Genomic DNA, 20,114 nt, shown 5'->3' with positions numbered 1-20,114 from the left:
ATTATAATAATCACTTGCAAAATCCCCTTTACTGCCTCAGCCCAAATATGTCTATCAGCCACATTGGGTGCACCCATTGTTCTTCTCTCCAGATGACAAATGGCTCACACCCAAGGAGGGGAGTCCCACCCCTCTCTCCAAATTTTATGTTCTTAAAATCATACTTCTAAAAACTAATCACTTGTTTTTCCAGAAACAAGTGGAAGCCTCTTGTTCCAGAAGCCTCTGCTTTTTCATAAAATATTAAAAAGCAAAATTACATTAAAGCTTGGGGTAAAAATGTTGCTTTTGACAGAAAACATTTCTCAACGTGGACATGATACAGAAACCTTTCAAAGCGAGGTCAAAATCATGAGTTTTAAGATTTCAAAAGCAAATCCAATGCTTTAAATCCCAGAAATGCAAAATACAATAACAAAAGTATTCAGAATGAGGTTCTGGGATGCTTAGCTGAAATCGGGACAGCGGCCATTTTCAAGGACATTAAATAAAGCATTTTGTTACTGTTATTTTTGGCTAATGAGATAAAGCACATTTCTACCTAAAACTTGGCGATTTACAAATGACAAGATCATTTACAGTCATGATCTTAATTTTATTAGAAAAAAATCATATACAGTTAATATCAGTAATAAAAAAAATCATGTTTAGCAAAACAGCTTGAAATACCAACTTTTATTTATCCCTAAACAAAACAAGCAAAAAAAAAAAAAAAAAAAAACCTGCTTCACTAGTAACACGTCAACCAGTAAAAAGACAAAGACGACGTTACAGGGACGTTCTTTGGCTTAAAAAACCTGTAGCAAGTCAGTAATGGAAACATGTTGCCATTAAATCCACTCACTGCGTCCCCAACAAGGAGACGTGCAAGTGCTGTTTAAACAGGCAGAAACATCTCTCAAAAGAGAGAACAGTTCTAACTAAAGGTTTTCTTCTTGCAATGACGTACAGCAATTTCTTCAGTGAGGCGGATTCTTCTTTCAAACCCAATTTAAAACAAGCAGTAAACATAAAAAATATAAGCTTATATATGTGTAATAATGACAAAAAGCTATGAGAAATCAACATGAACAACAGAAATAACGTGATCTATCGCAAAATCGGCTTAGTTACACCGGCTGGGCTGTGTGAGTGAAGTTTGGTGGTATGTCCTGAGTGGGCTGCCCAAAATGTAACAAAAAAAAAACAAAAAAAACATTTTTGTCTATGGAAGAATATTTGTTCATTTATGCAACCTTAATTGCATAAGCAGCAGCAGATAAAGTTAGAAACTGATTAAATCACATTCCTAGCATAATGAATTTTTACTAGACCAAACTCAGGTCTGTTCAACTGAAGTCATAATTTCAATCAGAACACTTTAAAAAGAACTGCACATTTTTATTCAGTAGGAAATATATAAAAATATTGAATAAAAAAATACTGCCTTGTCTGAGCAGTTCTTGCTTGTTCAAATGAGATGATTTTCTAACAAAACACAGCATGTGCAAGTAAAAAAAATCAACCGAAATCTCCGTCGGTAAACAAAAGTCCACTATAAAAATATGACATAATCATGTTTGTGGTATAGTTTTATATAAAATAAACATTTGCAGCAGCGCGTTCGTTTTCTGAGTTCCTCCTGATCTGCTCACAAACAATGGAAACCAGAGCTGGCATGAGACACCAAGAGGTACAAGACGGGAGAGAGAGAGAAAAAACTAAATATTTAAAATGAGTTAAAGGAAAAAATGAAATGTTAAAATTATTGATGGTTGAATCAAAGAATGAAAATACATTTTTTCCCCCTCTTTTACTATTGAACTTTTTAAAGAACAAGCAAGTATATTTAGGGGGAGAAACAAACCAAAAAAAAAACAAAAACAAGATGCACGAAATATTAGTCAAAGTTTACAGGTAGAGTGGAGAGAGGAATTATTTGCCCCTGAATAACTGCAGCAGGAAGGAAGAAGTTCAGATCAAACTGCTCTGAAGGATCCAGTGATCCAGCTTCTCTGGTGCTGCTTCACTGTTGAAGAACATACCCTCTGTGTGTGTGTGTGTGTGTGTGTGTGTGTGTGTGTGTGTGTGTGTGTGTGTGTGTGTGTGTGTGTGTGTGTGTGTGTGTGTGTGTGTTTGCATGCATGATGATCAGGGCATATAGCCACCTAACGCTCTGAATACACACCGTCAGCTCTTTGTTACAACTGGTTGAGCCATCGAGCTACGAGGCAGTGACTCCTTCCCACTCCACCAGGTACTGCACCTTGCCGTCCATGGTGACCCGCCGGGCCAGGACTTTATACCTCTCCCCACATGCCAGGCGGCCCGCCACCCCGAAGTAGTTGCTGATGGAGCTCTTGAGGTGGGAAAGCTGGGTGTTGGGGTCCATGCCGTGGACTATGTCTGTGGGGTGGAGCCCCGGCAGGGTGCCGAACATCTCCGTGTCCGAGACGCTTGCATCTGGGAGCCGAGGAGGAGGGGGCAGTTCCGGTCGGGGGGGCTTCGGGGTTCGCCGCGGTCGCCCGCGTTTCCGTTTTAAAGGTGGAGAGGCGAAAGGCATGTTGAAGGCGGCTGTTGCCATCTTGTTGGAAGTATACAGGCTGAAGAGAACAAATGAAAATGTATTTATTTTTTTATTTGATGAGACATCAGCAAAAACTGCACTGAAAATTGGAACAATAGGAGTTTAGAACCACTAACAGACTTTGTGAGGTTTATCCGGACACATTACAGGTTCTCTTTCTTCTGTTTTATGGCCCTTAGAGTTTTCTTTCCTGCCTCTCCGTGTTTAGTTCTCAGTCTTCATGTGACGACATGATTTAAATGAAAATGAGACGAGGCTGTTCTGTAAGGCTGTAAGGCTCCAACCGGCTTCATCTGAAGTGCAGAAATCTACTTTCATTGATGTAGACGCGTGACAAAAACTACATCACTTTGTTCGCAAAGAGCCAAACTAAACACCAGGCCCTGGTTGGACTGTTTCTCCAGAGCTCTGTGCAAAGTGTTGTGTAATAGGTCAGAAGATTGTTGCCATGTTTCGTGCAGAACTGCTCTCAGAAAGCAATGTTGACATTTTTCTTCCATTATTTAGTTTTTGTATCTGCAGGAGACATAGATACTTTTGAGAAACAGTTATTTGACATTGTGAGGAATTATGTACATTTGTATGGGCGCATCTGTGTGTGTGTTGTGTGAGCAACAGAAAGAGAGGTGTTATTGATCATATTTACACTTGCACAAAGCAACTGTTAAATATAGAAAAAGGACTAGAAATTACACTGGTTACAAAAATATATATTTTGGAAGTTGTCTTTGTTTTTCCAACTGAATATTTTGGACTATTTTGCACCTCTGAATCCAAAAATGACATCAAGTTTTTATTCCAATTGGAATAGATCTTCTGACTAAGTTGATGACATTATCAGTTCATTTCCATTATACTCCTCATCCAAAAAAAGGTTTGTAAAATGTAACTAAATGTTACAAACTTGGATTTCTGTAAATTGAATAGCAAACACTGATAATGTGAATGTACATGTGAACTGAACATCACGTCTTCATTGTGTAAAATTCTCCGTCTCTTTTCTGTCCTGATGGAATCTCCTCCTGCTCATCACTCATTGATCCCAGATTCTCCAGATGTGAGAACAAGTCATCAGTTTTGATGCTCATGTTGCTCCATAGTTCAGAAAGTTGATCTAATGGAGCAAAACCAATGTGATTTTTGGATTCAGCTCATCAAAATGACCCTAAAACAGTTGAAAAACCCAGACGACATTTTGGCTGTTGACCAGTGTTTTTTCCATCATCGTTTTGGCGCCCCCTATAGAGTGATGCTCCTATGTGTCAAATATGATTCATCCATTTTTTGTGCCAGTGTGTCAGCAGAGCTCTACTGAGATAAATGCTTGTCTGTGACGATTAAAAGCACCATGCTGCCTTAAATCCTTAAATTCTCATTACTCAAAGTTTTCTTCCTGTCTGTTTCTGTCGCAGTTCTGCTAGTGACCCAGAAACAGTCGAGGAGAGCAGCGGCTTCGTGCCGATGATAAAAGATGGGATGATCCCAATGCTTTCTTCACAGACATCTTGTCTCAAAGTCTTGGAAAAGTATTTACACCCCTTGAACTTTGCCACGTTCTGTTCCCAACACGTGAAAACCACCAACTTCAAAGTGATGTCTTTTTATAACAATACAGGGAAGAAAATGATAAATGATTTTTAAAGTCAAAGACCTGACTTCAAATCCACCCATTGGCATTTAAAACATGATCTGCTACTTTGTTTTCAGCTATCGCATAAAATCCATAGGAGTTTGTGGCTGTAATGTGACGTGTATGTGTATGAACAGAAGTTAAAGATGTAATTTTCTGTAAGACAGTATTCCTGCTGTGGCTGCAAACAATGGGTGGACAGCACTCAGCACTGTGCAGAATGGGAACCTCTGAGGCCCAACAGAAAATCTGGATTTATGCCGAGATTAAATGAAACACACATTGGGACTGGTTTTACTAACTAGCTGACTTTTAAATGTAACTGGTTGTGCTGGAATTTATTTAGCGACATCAAAGTGAAGCACAAATGCAAACCACACTCCTCAAACCATGCACCACTTCACTTTTTTTTGTGCTACATTTTGCTGGTCTGTCACAGAAAACGCCATATAATGAGAACATTTATTTTATTGTTCTTTTGTGTATTTGAGTTTCTGCCGGGAAGATCCAAGCTTAATAAAATACCAACCTGGACTGTCTGGAAGTGATTGTTGAGGTAGTTTCTGAGCTGCTGAGGGCATCGATGGATTCCACATCAGAAGACGGAGATAACAGCAGAGGCTTGCTACTTCTGGTGCTGCAGAGACAGAAAAACAATTGGAGGAAAACGTGTAAAAAGCAGAGAAAAACTAAGTTTGCACACAAAATAGTGTTATAATTTAACAAGAGTTTCAATAAAACCTGGTAATAAACCCTTGTTGGGACTTGGATTAAATTAGATTATGCCACTTTCTTTCAACATTTCTTCAAATAAGAAATGCAATTAAAATCTAGCATGAAAGACTTTGTTCACGCCATAAATCATTAAAAAACATGCCATCTTACAGTTACTTCCTGTCATTTTCTTCGCCTGTCTCACCAGCAGTAACATCCGGTTGCTGATCACAATTCATGTAATGTGAAACAAGAGTCTCCATTGCATTTTGGTGAAATACACCAATTTCGAAACAGCAAAAAAACCACCTTATTATAGCACAAAAACTAAGTTTTTTTATTTTTTTATTTTCGTTTTTCCATTTCCACAAATTTTTTTCCGTGATTCCAATTTGTGCAATTATACGGTCAGTGGAAACGCAGCTAGTGCAGTGGACGACTTCAAGTCCCTCTCTTCTAAGTTTCTTCAGTTTGTAGAGGCTGAAGGTTTAAAGGAATTTAAACCTTTAGTTTAAATTCCTGAGAGTCTGTAGCAGCTTTTCACACAAAAAGCCCAACAGTCGTTTATTGAGCCGTAACAGGAACCTGCTTTGTTCAGTCATTCAAGCATCACATTCAGGCTTCAGCTGAGGGACTCAAGGCCGATCTTCAATAAAGAGCAATCTGAACACCAATTATCGAGTTATGAAACAGCTTTTCTTTGGATTTGGACTTTGACTAGGCCATTCTTCTTTTTAACAGATTCCAATTTCCCCTTCAACTAACCTTATCCCTGCTGCAGAAAAGCATCGTCACAGCATGATGCTATGCTGTTTACACTACACACAGACTTGACACCACTAATGTGTCAGGTTTCAACACCAAAAAACACGCAAAAATACCCCAAACAAAGAACAGAACAAGACAAGCAGTCGATCACTTACTTAACAGAGGTCAAATGATCCAGTGCAGGGGGGTCCGGCTTTCTGATTTCCTGATAAAGTGGAGAGAAATTCATCAGCGTCTACAGGTAGTCGTCATGTTTTCTTCATATATAAACGTGTGAGCTCAACGTAAAACCATCTATTGATCTCAGCAGAAAGCAGTAAGTCAGCTCAGGCTCACTAATGCATACATGACATAACAGAAACGCACACACCCACACACATGCACGCACACGCGCACACACACACACACACACACACACACACACACACACACACACACACACACACACACACACACACACACACACACACACACACACACACACCAGGGATGGCTCGTTGGACCGTTGTGGTTTCGCCAGTGTCTCCAGACAGCGAGCTTCTTGCTTCCTCTTTTTCTTTTTTTTCTTCTTCTTCTTCTTTTCGATGCCATTGGTTAAAGCAACAGGGATCCTGCAGTGACAGCACCAACATTTCAGATACAGTTATGACAGCTGTGCATAAAGTCAGCATGACTGTTCAGGCATTAAGGATGAAACGGTGAAGGGACATAAAACGAAGACGTTTATGATTTACACATTCTTGAATAAAAAACAGCTTGTTCAGTTGGGAATATGTGCTGGCTGGTTTGGCAGTATGAAAGTATGAAGTTTATGAAAATATTATAGCTTCTCACAGTCTAAAAACGTCTTTTTATGATGCTAAAGAAAGCACCAGCGCAACCAGAGTTGTCTTTACATGCATGTTGCACATTAGCCTCACCTGGCTAACTGTAACATGCAAAATTTTTCACTTTGCTACAAGAAAAAAAAATTCAAGTGCCAGCAAAAAGTACCTGAAAACAACCAAATTTAGTGGAAATTTTCATTTAAATTTTACATTGGTCCAAAGATGAAAATCCAAATAATAAATATGAAAGAGAAAATATACATAATGGTAGGAAATGTTCAACTATTTTTAGCAGAAGTGGAGGTAAGTGTTGATTTTCTGTTTTACATAAAAGCACCTAAGATTGTTGAAGTTTGATCCAATTTTTGTGGAAGTATCAAGACACTGTGGCGTTTCCACTTGTGGTGAGAATCTCATACTGGCCACGCCTCCTTAAAAATTTATGCATTAAATAATTAATTGTTTCACAGAATATGAATGCCCGCAGACGAATGAAAGGTTTTCCATCTTACTTCATGTCAGAGAAGCTTTTGGCGGGCTTGCATCCTTTTATGGTGATCTCGTGGAAAGGCTCCCCCATCACCGTGTATGTGGGTTCAGTACAGTTGGGAGGAGCAGGCGGGAAAAAGATTCTTAGGCGAAACAAATGCTTCTTCTTCTTCACCTCCTTCCCTGACATGAACCTGGAAAAGGCAGGAGAAGTGAAGAAGTTAGGAATGTGATTATTATTGGACTGCAGAATCACGAGTTTGTGATTTAAAGTTAAAAAGACGTGAGGAGAAAACTTACGTGTAGCTGTTGTCGTTTAAGGCTTCCAGAACTTTTTCATACCTCTCAGATCTTGGTGTGTTGGCCAGCTGTGGACGATAGATGAAAGATAAAATCCGATGTGTTTAGTATCTGATCAGTAGAACTAAACAGAGGTAAACCAAAGATTTCAGAAGCCATAAATTGAATTTATGGAGATTATTTATAGTTATGCCCACCAACACCTGCAGCACAACTTTTATAACACAAGCAACAGTTGCTAATCTAAATTTTTGATAGATTTTGCTCTAACAAGAGCAAAAAATTTTGTTAGATTTTGTTTTAGCTAAAGGATACCTCAAGACAGAAACCTGACTGACTTTATTAAATCAAGATTTTAAGACATCTGGTCTCAAAATACAGTAAGTACATCACTCCACTTCAACCCAGTTTAGTTTATTTATATTGCGTCAATTGACAACGCATGTTGACTCATTGCATGTTACAACAACAAATAAAGTAAAAAACATGTTCTCAATGACATGAAGTCAGAAAGTAAAACAGGAGAATGAGCAGACATGTTTCCCTCTCCAGTTTTTCACAGCTTCATGCGTCTCTTACCTTCCCCAGCTGCAGCAGCTCCCAGTTGTCATTAATGTAAGGCATTAGCTGCATCTGAGAATCAAAATACCTCTTCTTCTGAATCACACTCAGGTTGTACAGGCACAGATGAACAATATCCTTCCTACAATATTAGAGAAAAAAATATGTTAAGCATTGATTTTGATTAAAGTTTATATATGATGCAGGTCAATTTCCTCTACTACTAATGTCATTTCAGGGTTGTTGTTTTTTAGCTATCTGAATGATGTGTGGAATTTCAATAGAAAACTCCATAGTATGGGATGCTGTAATACCTCTACTATGCCAGTAGGCGGAGATAACTTTGACAAACTACACAAGTATTTAAGAAAAGCATTGAAAAATCAGCACTAGGCTAAAATAGATCCTCAGTAAACAGTTGAAGCCGGTGTTTTCTTTCACACCCTTTACAGTTTCCTGTCAGTTATTTCCTTCTTAGGTTTACTGAAAGGTAAAATCGGGACAATGGGGGACAGCTGTGGCAAAAAAAAAAGACAAAAGGAGGAAAAAAACAACTGACTGCCAAAATGACCTCCCTATTAAGAAAATATATTATTTCTTACATTTACTTTGTTTTTATGTCATGGGGTCATTTATTTATTTGAATGCAACAGCTCTGTATAGAAAGAATTGTTAACTTTTATTAAAAGTTACAGATTTTTGACCAGATAAACTTTAGTTCAGTCTTAGCTTAAAAAAAAAAAGGAAAAAATAAATAAATAAAAAAAGAAGTGGCAAGCTCAGTGTAGCTCTTATAGTACGCTGAAAATACCAGGACGTATGCATTTTATCACAGTCAGAAAAAGAATGGCATTTTAAGGTATAAATCTCAGTGATTCTTGAGAATAGGGACAAAATGGGTTTTAATTTTCCCATATTTTTTTTTCATTATTTCTCAACCTTATGTATGCAAATATGACAAATAATGTTTAGAAAATATGAAGATGCTAAGGTACAGGCTCCCAGTTGCGAATTTTTTTTTAAAAATTACATTTTTAATCGACCTGACCCAAAACTTTGTCATCACCATCTGACAAAAATAAATCTAAAATGATTTTTAATATACCCCATTAGTGATATTTTTACTCAACTTACAGACAAATGCTTCTCAAGAAATAAAATAAATATTATTTAAAACAAAAAACAAGAAAAAGTCCATCTGATGGAGTTGACAGTGCATGACGGAGTTGACACAGAACTGAAGGTGGTGACAAACTAGTGAGTAAAATGAAAAACTTGGTACATGTGAAGTAATGCAATTCATGTAAAATACATTAAAATGAATTAGTTGCACAATTAAGTGAGATTTGATAACAATTTCACTGAAAGAGTCAGAAAAACTCTGACGGAGTTGACAAAATGCCAAACTACCTCAATTTATATGATGTTATTCTGAAGGAGGCCATATTGTAGCTCGTCAGGTACATGAAATCTTTACATTATACCAAAATTAAGCTTTTATTTCGCAAAATTTCATCAAAGTTTTGTAAATTGTCAGTTATGGAGTTGACACATCATGGTTGTGACAAACAACTGAGGAATAAAACAGAAGAAAAAACTAAAGAATAACTTAAGCTAACCGGAGCTAACTAGCCCTCCTAGCAAAGGAAGAGAAAAGACAACGTCATGGGGTCCTCAGAAGTTCTGGTGCCCCCCAATAATGCCTGATTTTTTTTTACATTCTTTTCATTTCTGACGGTGTTGACAAAAACTAAGGACAAATTTCAACGGAGTTGGAAAATATCTAAAAATTATTTTTAATTCAATTTATCGATACTTTTATAATTATTTATATGACTACTAATACTTAATTGTCATAATATATAATTTTAGTATTTCTTTAATTGTTTTAAACTATAAGAATGTATTGAGTTCTGCTCCTGGACAAGGGCTTTTACAGGCATCATCCACCGACTACAATGTTTAAAATAAAAAAATATTCAGCAAAAAAATGAAAAATATACATTATTGTGCTCACATGACCCAGGTTAGTTTAGTTAGATATTTGAAAAAATATATTTTGTGTATATTTTATTCAAATTTCATGCTTTATCCATAGGATCTGTTTTGTCCCTATTCTCAAGAATCACTGATCTGTGACAACAGATGTAAAGGCAATCTTAGTGTTAGACTCCAGTTTATCTACAGCCTAACTTTCACTGACCAGTCGAGAGGCAGCCGGTCGAGGAACTCTGGTCCACCGCTGCAGACTGAACAGACGAAGATGAAAAACCTGAATATGAGAAAACGTCTCATCATTGACACGAACCGCACAGGATCGCTACAATCATCCAGCATCTTCAGGAGGAAAGTATCACCTTAACATTTAGCCGATGATTTCTTTACATTCAATTTCACATTATATTTTACATTATTGGTATACAAGCCTACATATCCTCTGCCTTCCTCAGAAATTATCCTAAAATGATTTGGAACCTTATTATAGAACTAAATTCTAATTATTGTGTTTTGCAACAAAATTCATGACTCAGAAATATTAAGATGCGAATAATTTAGTAAGATCTTTAAATCAGAATATAACAAACAATCTAAACCATGTCACATACTTTAGACTTTAGTGTTAAGTGTTTGCACCTATCTCCATTGAGCAGTGGAGCCTGTAAGCAATGTAGGCAATCCTCATGGAACCACTGCCGACACCTGTTACACTGCAGCATCTTCAGGTACCAGCTACCAATAAAAACACACACACACACACACACACACACAATACGCAACATATGATTTGTGGAACATATTTGGCAAAATTCTTTAACATGTTTGCAGAGTGCCATGTGCTACTCACTCCCCCGGTCCTCCGCAGTAGCAGTAGCATTGCTGGATGTTCGTCTTGTGGCCCTGATCCCACACCAATTCCTCTGGAGCGTATGGGAAGGAGAGATGAAATTCCATATGCTGCTCCTGATGTTCTTGCTTTGGAAAGAGCTTAGCAGATGCCTCCTTCTTGAGAATGCTCCCCTTCTGCATGTAGGAAAAAAAAAAAAAATACATCTAAACATAAATTCAAGTACAAAATTAAGACCTTCAGAGAACACACTAAACAGCAATACCTATTTCTAGTTGAAAATACAACTGTTTCTTTAAACAGATTGGCCTACATCTGTTTAAAGAAATAAAAGGATTAAATCTGTGTAATCCATTGTTCTAAAATCCTACCTCAGAGAAAGAAGCCAGTTCACATTCTGAGCACAGCCACTTGTCATCAGAGTCGATCACGGCGGCATCAATGATGGGCGAGTGACACATCTGATGGTAGCCTGGATGACAAACACATTTACTGTCATGTAAATAACTCCATACGTCTGCCGAAATACGTATCACCTTTACGCTCACCTTTCACCACACACAGGCCTCTACTGTCTCTTCTCGTTTCTACACATGAATCTGTTCAGATGTAGGCAAAAACTGAAAGCATACCTTGACCACATTTGTCACAAATGACGATCTCGTTGGGTTCCTCTGAGGTCTCATCCTGACATATGGAGCACACGATGTCGTCATCGTCATCAGCCTTGTCCTCTTCGTCCCCTAAAAAGGAAAGAAATGGTCAATATAAGGAAATGATTTGCAAAAAGAAGAGCAAAAACAAACCAAGCACCACAGATATTTACTAATTAGGAAGCCGTTATAAAATTAATTCACTGAGGATTGTGACTGAACTCCCTACAACAGGGAGGTTTCCTAACTTTTCCATACCCCCAAACGGCGTTAGCTTCCAGCTGGGACGCCCTCTGCAAACCCACAGACAAAACTACAAGAAACTAGAACTAAAACTAATGATTAGAATAATAATCAGCTGATTATGCTGACGATTCATCGGATTTAAAAAGAAAAAAAAGCCACGTCCCATGTATAAACACTAAAATTTTTTATGCATTAAGAGAAATAAATTAAAAGATGCAAATAAATAATTAAATCATTTTTAAAAAATAAGAAAAACATTTTATTGCCTAGAGTGCACTAACAGCATTCCTTTAATGAATTTGGACCGGGTGGAGATAAAACCGGACCACTTGAGGAAATTTGGCTAACGCATATTTATAGACTAAGATCTTTTATGTTAAATGCAAAATGTATCCGTTTTGTAAATTTTTCACTACTCTGAATATATATATATATATTTTTTTGACTGAATGACATTTTTTGAGTCTGTATACTACAGCTAATGTCTAATCGATTACTATATTAATTGTGATTATTTCAGTAATCGATTAATCGTTTCTGCTTTAAAAAGAAAGAACAGTGTTTTCTCACTTTTATTCACTTTCAGCATTACATTTATTTACCATGATATTTACAGCATTTTAAATATGATTTTGGTTTTCCACCCATCATATTGTTGAACAGGACTGATTGAAGCATAATTAAAAGCTTTAATCGGTTAAGGTCAAAACTGAGATACAAGTTTCTATATTGGATTTGTACATGTGACTAGAGGTGTCAAGTCTCACCAGTCATGAACCTCACTGCACGACACTGAGCTGAAGTTGTAGCTTACAGTAAATAATGGCGATTAGCTCTCTGTCTAATGCCTGTAAGGTTCAACAGCGAGGGAAAGTTGGAGAGACAGAAAGGGGGAAAAAATGCCTGAACTGGAAGTATTAAAAAAAAAAAAAAAAAAAAAAAAAAAACAGTACTTTTTAAAAGCTGCTTTGTGGGCAGCTGTTGAAATGTTGTAATACTGTTTTATAAAGAAATCTTTAATGCTGATTTTACATGTTCAAAATCAAACCTTAAAAATATCATCTTTAGTGGAAGGTGGGAGGTAGGTCTGTCAGAGTAACAAATTTTACTGGATGATATATTGTCCCAGGAGTTACTGCGATAAGTGATAAAATTGTTTCAAGAAATATAATGGTAATGGCATAACAATGCGAGAACACATTCTCAAAGTTCAATAAACTTTAAATTGTAATGAACACTTAACACTGGAACTGGAAGACATTTTAAATATCCAAAATAAATAAACAAAATATCAGAAACAATGAATAATATGAATTATGAAGTCTCCTTTTTTTAAAAACAAAATTGTCGTTTAGAAAAGGACTAGTTGAGAGAGAATCTATAAGAACAAAAAATTATGCTAATAGAGATTATTGAGCTCGTCATGATTTATTATGCGATTAATTGATTTATTGCTTATTGTGACTGGCCTAGTGAGAATGAGCGGCAGAGACATGGACTTAAAAATGTATTTGGGTATCCAAATATTTACTCCATTCCTAAAATACCACCCAAAAAAGCCCATTATGAATGACTGCTAACCTGCATTTCTAACAAGAGTTTAGAGCAAATTAGGTTACCATTTCTAACATCCTTTGCTCCAGATTTTGTTTCTATAATGCGTCGTAAACAGACTCAAACAAGTCATCAGGCAAGAACATCGTTTCAACTGCTGAGTCATGACAGAAGAGGACAGACTTAAGTTTCTCTGCTTATCTTTCCTGAGAGGATTTTTTTTTTCTCATTACGAGAGATTACTGCTACAGCACTGATACAGCGGACCGTTAACTGTAAGGAAAGAGAGGAACTAAAGACGTCTGATAGTATATACCACAGAGGGTGATGCTACAAATCTATTAAAATGAGCGGAAATGGAAAAATTTAACTTTCATGTATTTTGTTTTGTAAAATAAAGCTTCAGAATCATCTTCAAGGTTTCGTCTACTGCTTGGAAAACAGTAATTACATTCAAATATAACATCAGGACCTGATAACATTGGTGGTCAACTTCTGAGTTCATCAGCAGAACAGTAGGCTCCATTCATTTCATATTTCTGTTGACCCTTTGTCAGCAGATGGAACCAAAAGGTTGGAGGTTTTATCTACAGTCACTACAGTGGGCAGATGTATTTTCCAGGAACATAGTGCCATTTTATAGCACAATCAAGTAATGTGCTATACTTGATTGCACATCAAGTATAGCACATTACTTGATTGTGCTATACCTTCAGTAACGGTTGTTACTGAAGGTAACAGTAACAACGGTTACCTTCAGTTGTTATAAATTGTTACATCAAATATAGCTTAAAAGAAATTTTACTTTGTAATTTATCACCTTTAAAAGCTCCTGCCCTTTCTGAAACTCTGCTTTCAGGAAGTCGTCACTCCTCTATTAACCCTTAAACATCGTTTTTTACTGACGTTGCCCTGAGAAGTAGCTCCTAAATTGAGCTCAGATGCACAGCTCCACCAGGTATTTGCTAATTACTGCTGACTGGTCTGAAGGAGCTGAATGGGGGAGTTGCAGGAGAGGGCTCCTCTTGGGAGGCAGCACTAGGTCCACCCAGGTGTTTTACAAATGTTAATGGTTGCCACTGGAGATGCATGAAAGAATTAAAGCAACAAACCAGTGATGTTTATGATGAGGGAACTACATTATAACATGATGTAAAGCTTAAAAAAGTTCATTTTAAATAATTCTGTCCCTATAATATATGTCTTTCAGTGATTCTTGAGAATAGGGACAAAATGGGTTTTAATTTTCCCATATTTTTTTTTTATTATTTCTCAACCTTATGTATGCAAATATGACAAATAATGTTTAGAAAATATGAAGATGCTAAGGTACAGGCTCCCAGTTGCGAATTTTTTTTAAAAAATTACATTTTTAATCGACCTGACCCAAAACTTTGTCATCACCATCTGACAAAAATAAATCTAAAATGATTTTTAAAATACCCCATTAGTGATATTTTTACTCAATTTACAGACAAATGCTTCTCAAGAAATAAAATAAATATTATTTAAAACAAAAAACAAGAAAAAGTCCATCTGATGGAGTTGACAGTGCATGACGGAGTTGACACAGAACTGAAGGTGGTGACAAACTAGTGAGTAAAATGAAAAACTTGGTACATGTGAAGTAATGCAATTCATGTAAAATACATTAAAATGAATTAGTTGCACAATTAAGTGAGATTTGACAACAATTTCACTGAAAGAGTCAGAAAAACTCTGACGGAGTTGACATCTGACGGAGTTGACATCTGACGGAGTTGACGAAATGCCAAACTACCTCAATTTATATGATGTTATTCTGAAGGAGGCCATATTGTAGCTCGTCAGGTCCATGAAATCTTTACAGTTTACCAAAATTAAGCTTTTATTTTGCAAAATTTCATCAAAGTTTTGTAAATTGTCAGTTATGGAGTTGACACATCATGGTTGTGACAAACAACTGAGGAATAAAACAGAAGAAAAAACTAAAGAATAACTTAAGCTAACCGGAGCTAACTAGCCCTCCTAGCAAAGGAAGAGAAAAGACAACGTCATGGGGTCCTCAGAAGTTCTGGTGCCCCCCAATAATGCCTGATTTTTTTACATTCTTTTCATTTCTGACGGTGTTGACAAAAACTAAGGACAAATTTCAACGGAGTTGGAAAATATCTAAAAATTATTTTTAATTCAATTTATCGATACTTTTATAATTATTTATATGACTACTTATACTTAATTGTCATAATATATAATTTTAGTATTTCTTTAATTGTTTTAAACTAAAGGAATGTATTGAGTTCTGCTCCTGGACAAGGGCTTTTACAGGCATCATCCACCGACTACAATGTTTAAAATAAAAAAATATTCAGCAAAAAAAAGAAAAATATACATTGTTGTGCTCACATGACCCAGGTTAGTTTAGTTAGATATTTGAAAAAAATATATTTTGTGTATATTTTATTCAAATTTCATGCTTTATCCATAGGACCTGTTTTGTCCCTATTCTCAAGAATCACTGCTTTGCGTTTCATTTTAATTTTCTGCAAGCCAACTCTCCTTCAAAGACACAGAAATGAGTGAACCAAAATACAGACCCTGAAACTGGGAGAGCTCACCTGTTTGAATATCGCTCCAAAGAACCCAAGACTTCGATCTGTCCTCAAAAACCACAAAGCAACGCTGCTTTTCCCGATCTATCTGGAAAAAGAAGAAAAAAAAAAGAAGAGAGATTAGAACGTTTCTGGGAGACACAAGAAGAACAAAAAAAAAAAAAAAAGACAACAAAATCTTGTTTTTTTGTAAGACATTCCAAGCAGCACCTCCATCACACCAACCTTTGTGACTGTCCCCAAATAAAACAAGCCATCAGACCACCTGGCCAACACATCCTGCCCCTCTGTAAACCTGGCAGACATGTCGTCCTCCCCATACTCCCCCCTAGCAGAGAGGCCACAGGGTGACAGGGACACAGTCTGCTGCTCTGGGTGAGCTCTGTGACGGAGAGAAGGATGATCCACAACCCCCAAGTCTCTGAAAACAGGAAGTGAAACAATACAATAGAAGACATGCGCACACTTATACTCAAGGATTCATTCTAAACCATATAGTAGTGCCAAAAAGGGTTATGTTACTAGTTACTGTAAATGCATGCACACAAGATTTATTTGCAAAAAGCTGAAAAAAGGCTATACAGTTATCAGCACTGCAAAGGTGTCCAAAATGTGGAAGCAGGTTGGTTTGGGGACACGTACAAATATGAAGTCCTGAGAATATGTTGTGGGATTTTGAAAGTAAAAGGGTGCATTGTTTTTGTTCCAAAGCTTACAAAGCAAAGAGGAAAGCCAGTCTTCTTTCAGTGAGCACATGCAACTGGTGATTAGGATCATAATTAGCGCTAATTGGCAATTAAATATAAGCTTGGGCGCTGATTATATCAATAAGATAATTAAGACCAAAATTAAAATTTTACATTTTCCTTTAACCACTTTTTAATTTGTTTGACTACAAATATGTTTTCTGTGTTTTCATCTTCTGCTTAAATGATTTATATTTTTTAAAGGACAGTTTTCCTTTCTTGAGCCGCTTCCCTTCAGTCCTTTGTCTCTATAACGACTGAACAAAAAAGCAACCACCAGAGAGTGTAAAAGGCAAATCTAGCACTTATTCTGCATGACGGAAGCCATAATGTCTTTTCTATGAAAATCAAGATGATGTTGATAATACGAACAGCCGACATGCAAAGCAGTTCCCCCGGCCAGGTCATTCACCGTCGGACCCACACCCCCCCTTAAGCAGCGAAAGGAAAACATGACAACAATACCTCATTCGGTCACCTCCGCTGTTACAAATGCCTCGCGAGACGAAAAAGCTGAAAAGGCGCGAGGCTGTTTTCCCGCTGCTGCCGTGGCTAATATGTATATCTAGTGCGTGCCCAGAAAATCCACAGCGCTCGAGCCTTCCTTAGAAAATAACAAACGGCTCATTTTCCCCCAGCACGTTCGCCATTTTGGTTTCCCGCTGATGAACGGGGAGTGCATTGTGGGAAGCGTTGCTGCTAGTGGGCTGCTGCCTGCACCATTTTCAAACATTTGAAATTGTAGGCAGGGCACCTATGAAGTACTGCATATCCGCCCTTGAAGGAGCAGTGACATTGACTTTATCTTTACAACCTCCAGTTTTATTGCTTTTTTTTAAATTAATGTAGAAATACTAAGAATTTATTAGATTTTTTTATGTGCCAACGTATATTCTCAAATTGAATATTTAATTAGGAGAACAGAATATTCATCTAAACTGTTTTTAGGGAGTTTGTGAATTTTTCGGCTATTTATGGCATTCCCAACACATGGGATTGACATTTATTTTAGGTTTGTTATCATGACCGGAAGTTCTACTTGAATCAGGTTTCCTCTGGGGCTTTTCAGGAACCTTAAAGGGCGTTTCTCCTCCAAAGTGGATCGTCTTATCCCTAAGCCGTTTGATTGCTCACAGTGGAATATGATACTCCCATTTATCAAATATATTTCTGTAATCACCTAGAAGATATCTCTGGTCATAACAAGAACAACATTCTGGTTATAAATTTAAGTTGATTTATTTATTTGTTTGTTTATTTTTGACCAATACTTAACTGACTTCCAGAGTCCCTGCTGTTGCTTCTGTTGCTTCCTGAGAGCAACAGAAGAACACGTTGTGGCGGAACAAGTTTTTTTGTTTTCTTTTGGCGGAACAAGTGTACTGCAGCATAAATTTATCAGGATGACATGGCAGAGACATGTTTATTAAATCGTTTCTTTGAAAGGTGGGAACTAGAGGAAGGGCGGAAACTGCAACACAGGGATAATAATATTTGGGGGTGTGAAGGAGGCAGTTCATCTAAAGCCACTCAAACTGGGGCATATAGGATATTTCTAGCTTCAGCTAAGTATATTTCATGAATTATGGATAATTAATTCAGTTTTATATCTATATGAAACATTTTATCACAATATTTCAATTGACTGTTGCTGCTCCTGTTTTATGGAATAACTTACCTTTCCAGATTAGATCTGCTCACAGCCTGGATCATTTTAAATCGCTTCTTAAAACTCATTTTTACTCTCTGGCATTTAATTGATGTATTGTTTATACACTGTTCTATCATTTGTGTTGTTGTTCTTGAACAGCACTTTGGTGCAGTTTTATACCTGTTTTAAAGTGCTATATAAATAAATTTGACATTGATATTGACTGCCATTTTACTCCATATTGCACTTAAAAGGTATTATGATCCCTGGTCAAAAAATAATTCTATTTGACCTACTGATAAATATCATTTATTGCAGTCACATAATCACATTTCCTTAATGCACAATATAGAATATCAAAATATTTGCTTAAAATTGTCAGTTGTCTAAACCGCTATAAGCGATCCCATTGGAAATTAGTGCACTGCACAGACAATGTATTTCGTGCATTTAAAAAGTCAAGTATGAAATTACAAAACTGTAAAGATTTAAAACGACAAAAGGGCCAAATGGCCAGATTCTCACTAGAATCCTTCTGTGAACTGAGTCTTTATGGGTGCTGGTGTTTTTTCCCCTTCGCTATTTCTTCCCTTTGCAGTTTTCATTGTTCTGCAGCCCACTTTTTCTGGTTCAAAAAGGTCATCTGCTGCAGCTAGGGGACATCTCCTTCTAACCATTCCTCAGTTTGTATGCCTCCTCTTACTTAGGCAATTCATACCTGCCTCTAATACTTGCTTCTGCCTGTCGAAACCTTCACACTAGCACCACAACACACCATAAAAAAAATTTGGTTATTCTTCTTCAAACGTGACTTCTTTTATTTATTTGTGTTGTTTTTCCACAAATATTTATTTTTATAACTAACCAAAAGAGCACCCCAGAAAAATAAAAGGGTACAGTTTGGTAAGTAGATTAATAAAATATGGCAAGCATGTTGGGACAAAAGGACAGCAGGAGAAGCAAAACCAATGCATGGTTGCAAAATGGCATGTAAACTGGAAAAACTGTGAATTGACATGTGGTACTTTTGATATACCACTGAACATTTTCATAACTATTTATCCGCATAATTCATAAAAATACCTAACTAAAACTAAAATCAAACTCATATGTCATGGGTTAACAGACTATTTGTTGACAGGTATGAAATGGAAATAGAGGAACAGATTTGTAAATCACGCTGGGTGAAATAAATAATTTTATTTGCTGGGTAATATGAGGTAATAAAGGATGCTAGTATTACTCAGATAAATATTTGTCCAAAAAGTCATTTTGTTTTTATTAAGTCACCCATTGTCACTTCCTGATTTTAATACTGATCTGATTTTATCCAACAAAGGAAAAGCCAAGAGAATTACATCTTGAAACACAGCCTTTCAGACAGCAGACCAGGCTGTTCAATGGAATACCAGCAGTGATTGTAGAGAATTTAGGAGACAGAACTGACATTTATATAGAAACCTTTACAAGAATCAAGGGAAATGAGTTGGCAGACAATCAAACTGAATTATTGGTGTCATTAAGTGAATGAGTCATAAAATCTGTAATTAAGTAAAATATAAAGGAGAGATTGAAAAAAAAGGGAGGGAGCAAAAACGTGTAGATGGGTTTAAGCATTCTATTGGGAAGCAGATAAAATAAAAACAAAGGATTTGGACAGTAGAAACTGAACCCAGGTCCTTCTTGCTGCCTAATGGATTCATGGCTTTCAAAACTGTGTACCACGCACCGCAGCCCCCACCTTCATTATTTATGCAAATACAGCTGGCAGTCCTCTCAACCTGTTCTGCACATTTAGAAACAAACACTTTTACTCTTTCTTCTTCACAAAGTAGCTCAGACTCAGTCAGATCGAGATGCTCAGGAGAGCATCTGTGGACAGCAATCATCACGTTTTGGCTCAGATTTTCAATTATATTTCGCTCTGAACTTTGACTTGACTTCCATAATGCAGACATTTATTTGTGAGGGTA

General features: G+C 36.8%; 1 protein-coding gene across 1 annotated transcript; it reads right to left on the bottom strand.

The window, feature by feature from the left end:
- Positions 1-574: 574 nt before the first annotated feature.
- mtf2 (metal response element binding transcription factor 2) lies at positions 575-17,778 on the bottom strand. Its single transcript, XM_014968513.2, has 15 exons — positions 16,956-17,778; positions 15,970-16,165; positions 15,751-15,832; positions 11,333-11,443; positions 11,072-11,172; positions 10,701-10,876; positions 10,490-10,585; positions 10,059-10,127; positions 7,874-7,997; positions 7,295-7,362; positions 7,018-7,188; positions 6,163-6,289; positions 5,834-5,883; positions 4,726-4,833; positions 575-2,582 (listed from the first exon to the last, which is right to left on the bottom strand). Exons 1-15 carry the CDS (start codon positions 16,958-16,960, stop codon positions 2,204-2,206), a joined length of 1,863 nt encoding a protein of 620 aa, XP_014823999.2. The 5' UTR covers positions 16,961-17,778; the 3' UTR covers positions 575-2,203.
- Between the last annotated feature and the right edge of the window lie 2,336 nt (positions 17,779-20,114).

Source organism: Poecilia mexicana, unplaced genomic scaffold, assembly GCF_051168715.1.
Source record: "Poecilia mexicana isolate PSO_F unplaced genomic scaffold, ASM5116871v1 scaffold_17, whole genome shotgun sequence".
NCBI classification, from domain to species: Eukaryota; Metazoa; Chordata; class Actinopteri; order Cyprinodontiformes; family Poeciliidae; genus Poecilia; species Poecilia mexicana.
Note: the sequence above shows the minus strand (reverse complement) of the source record. Positions and strands in the feature narration are given on the sequence as shown.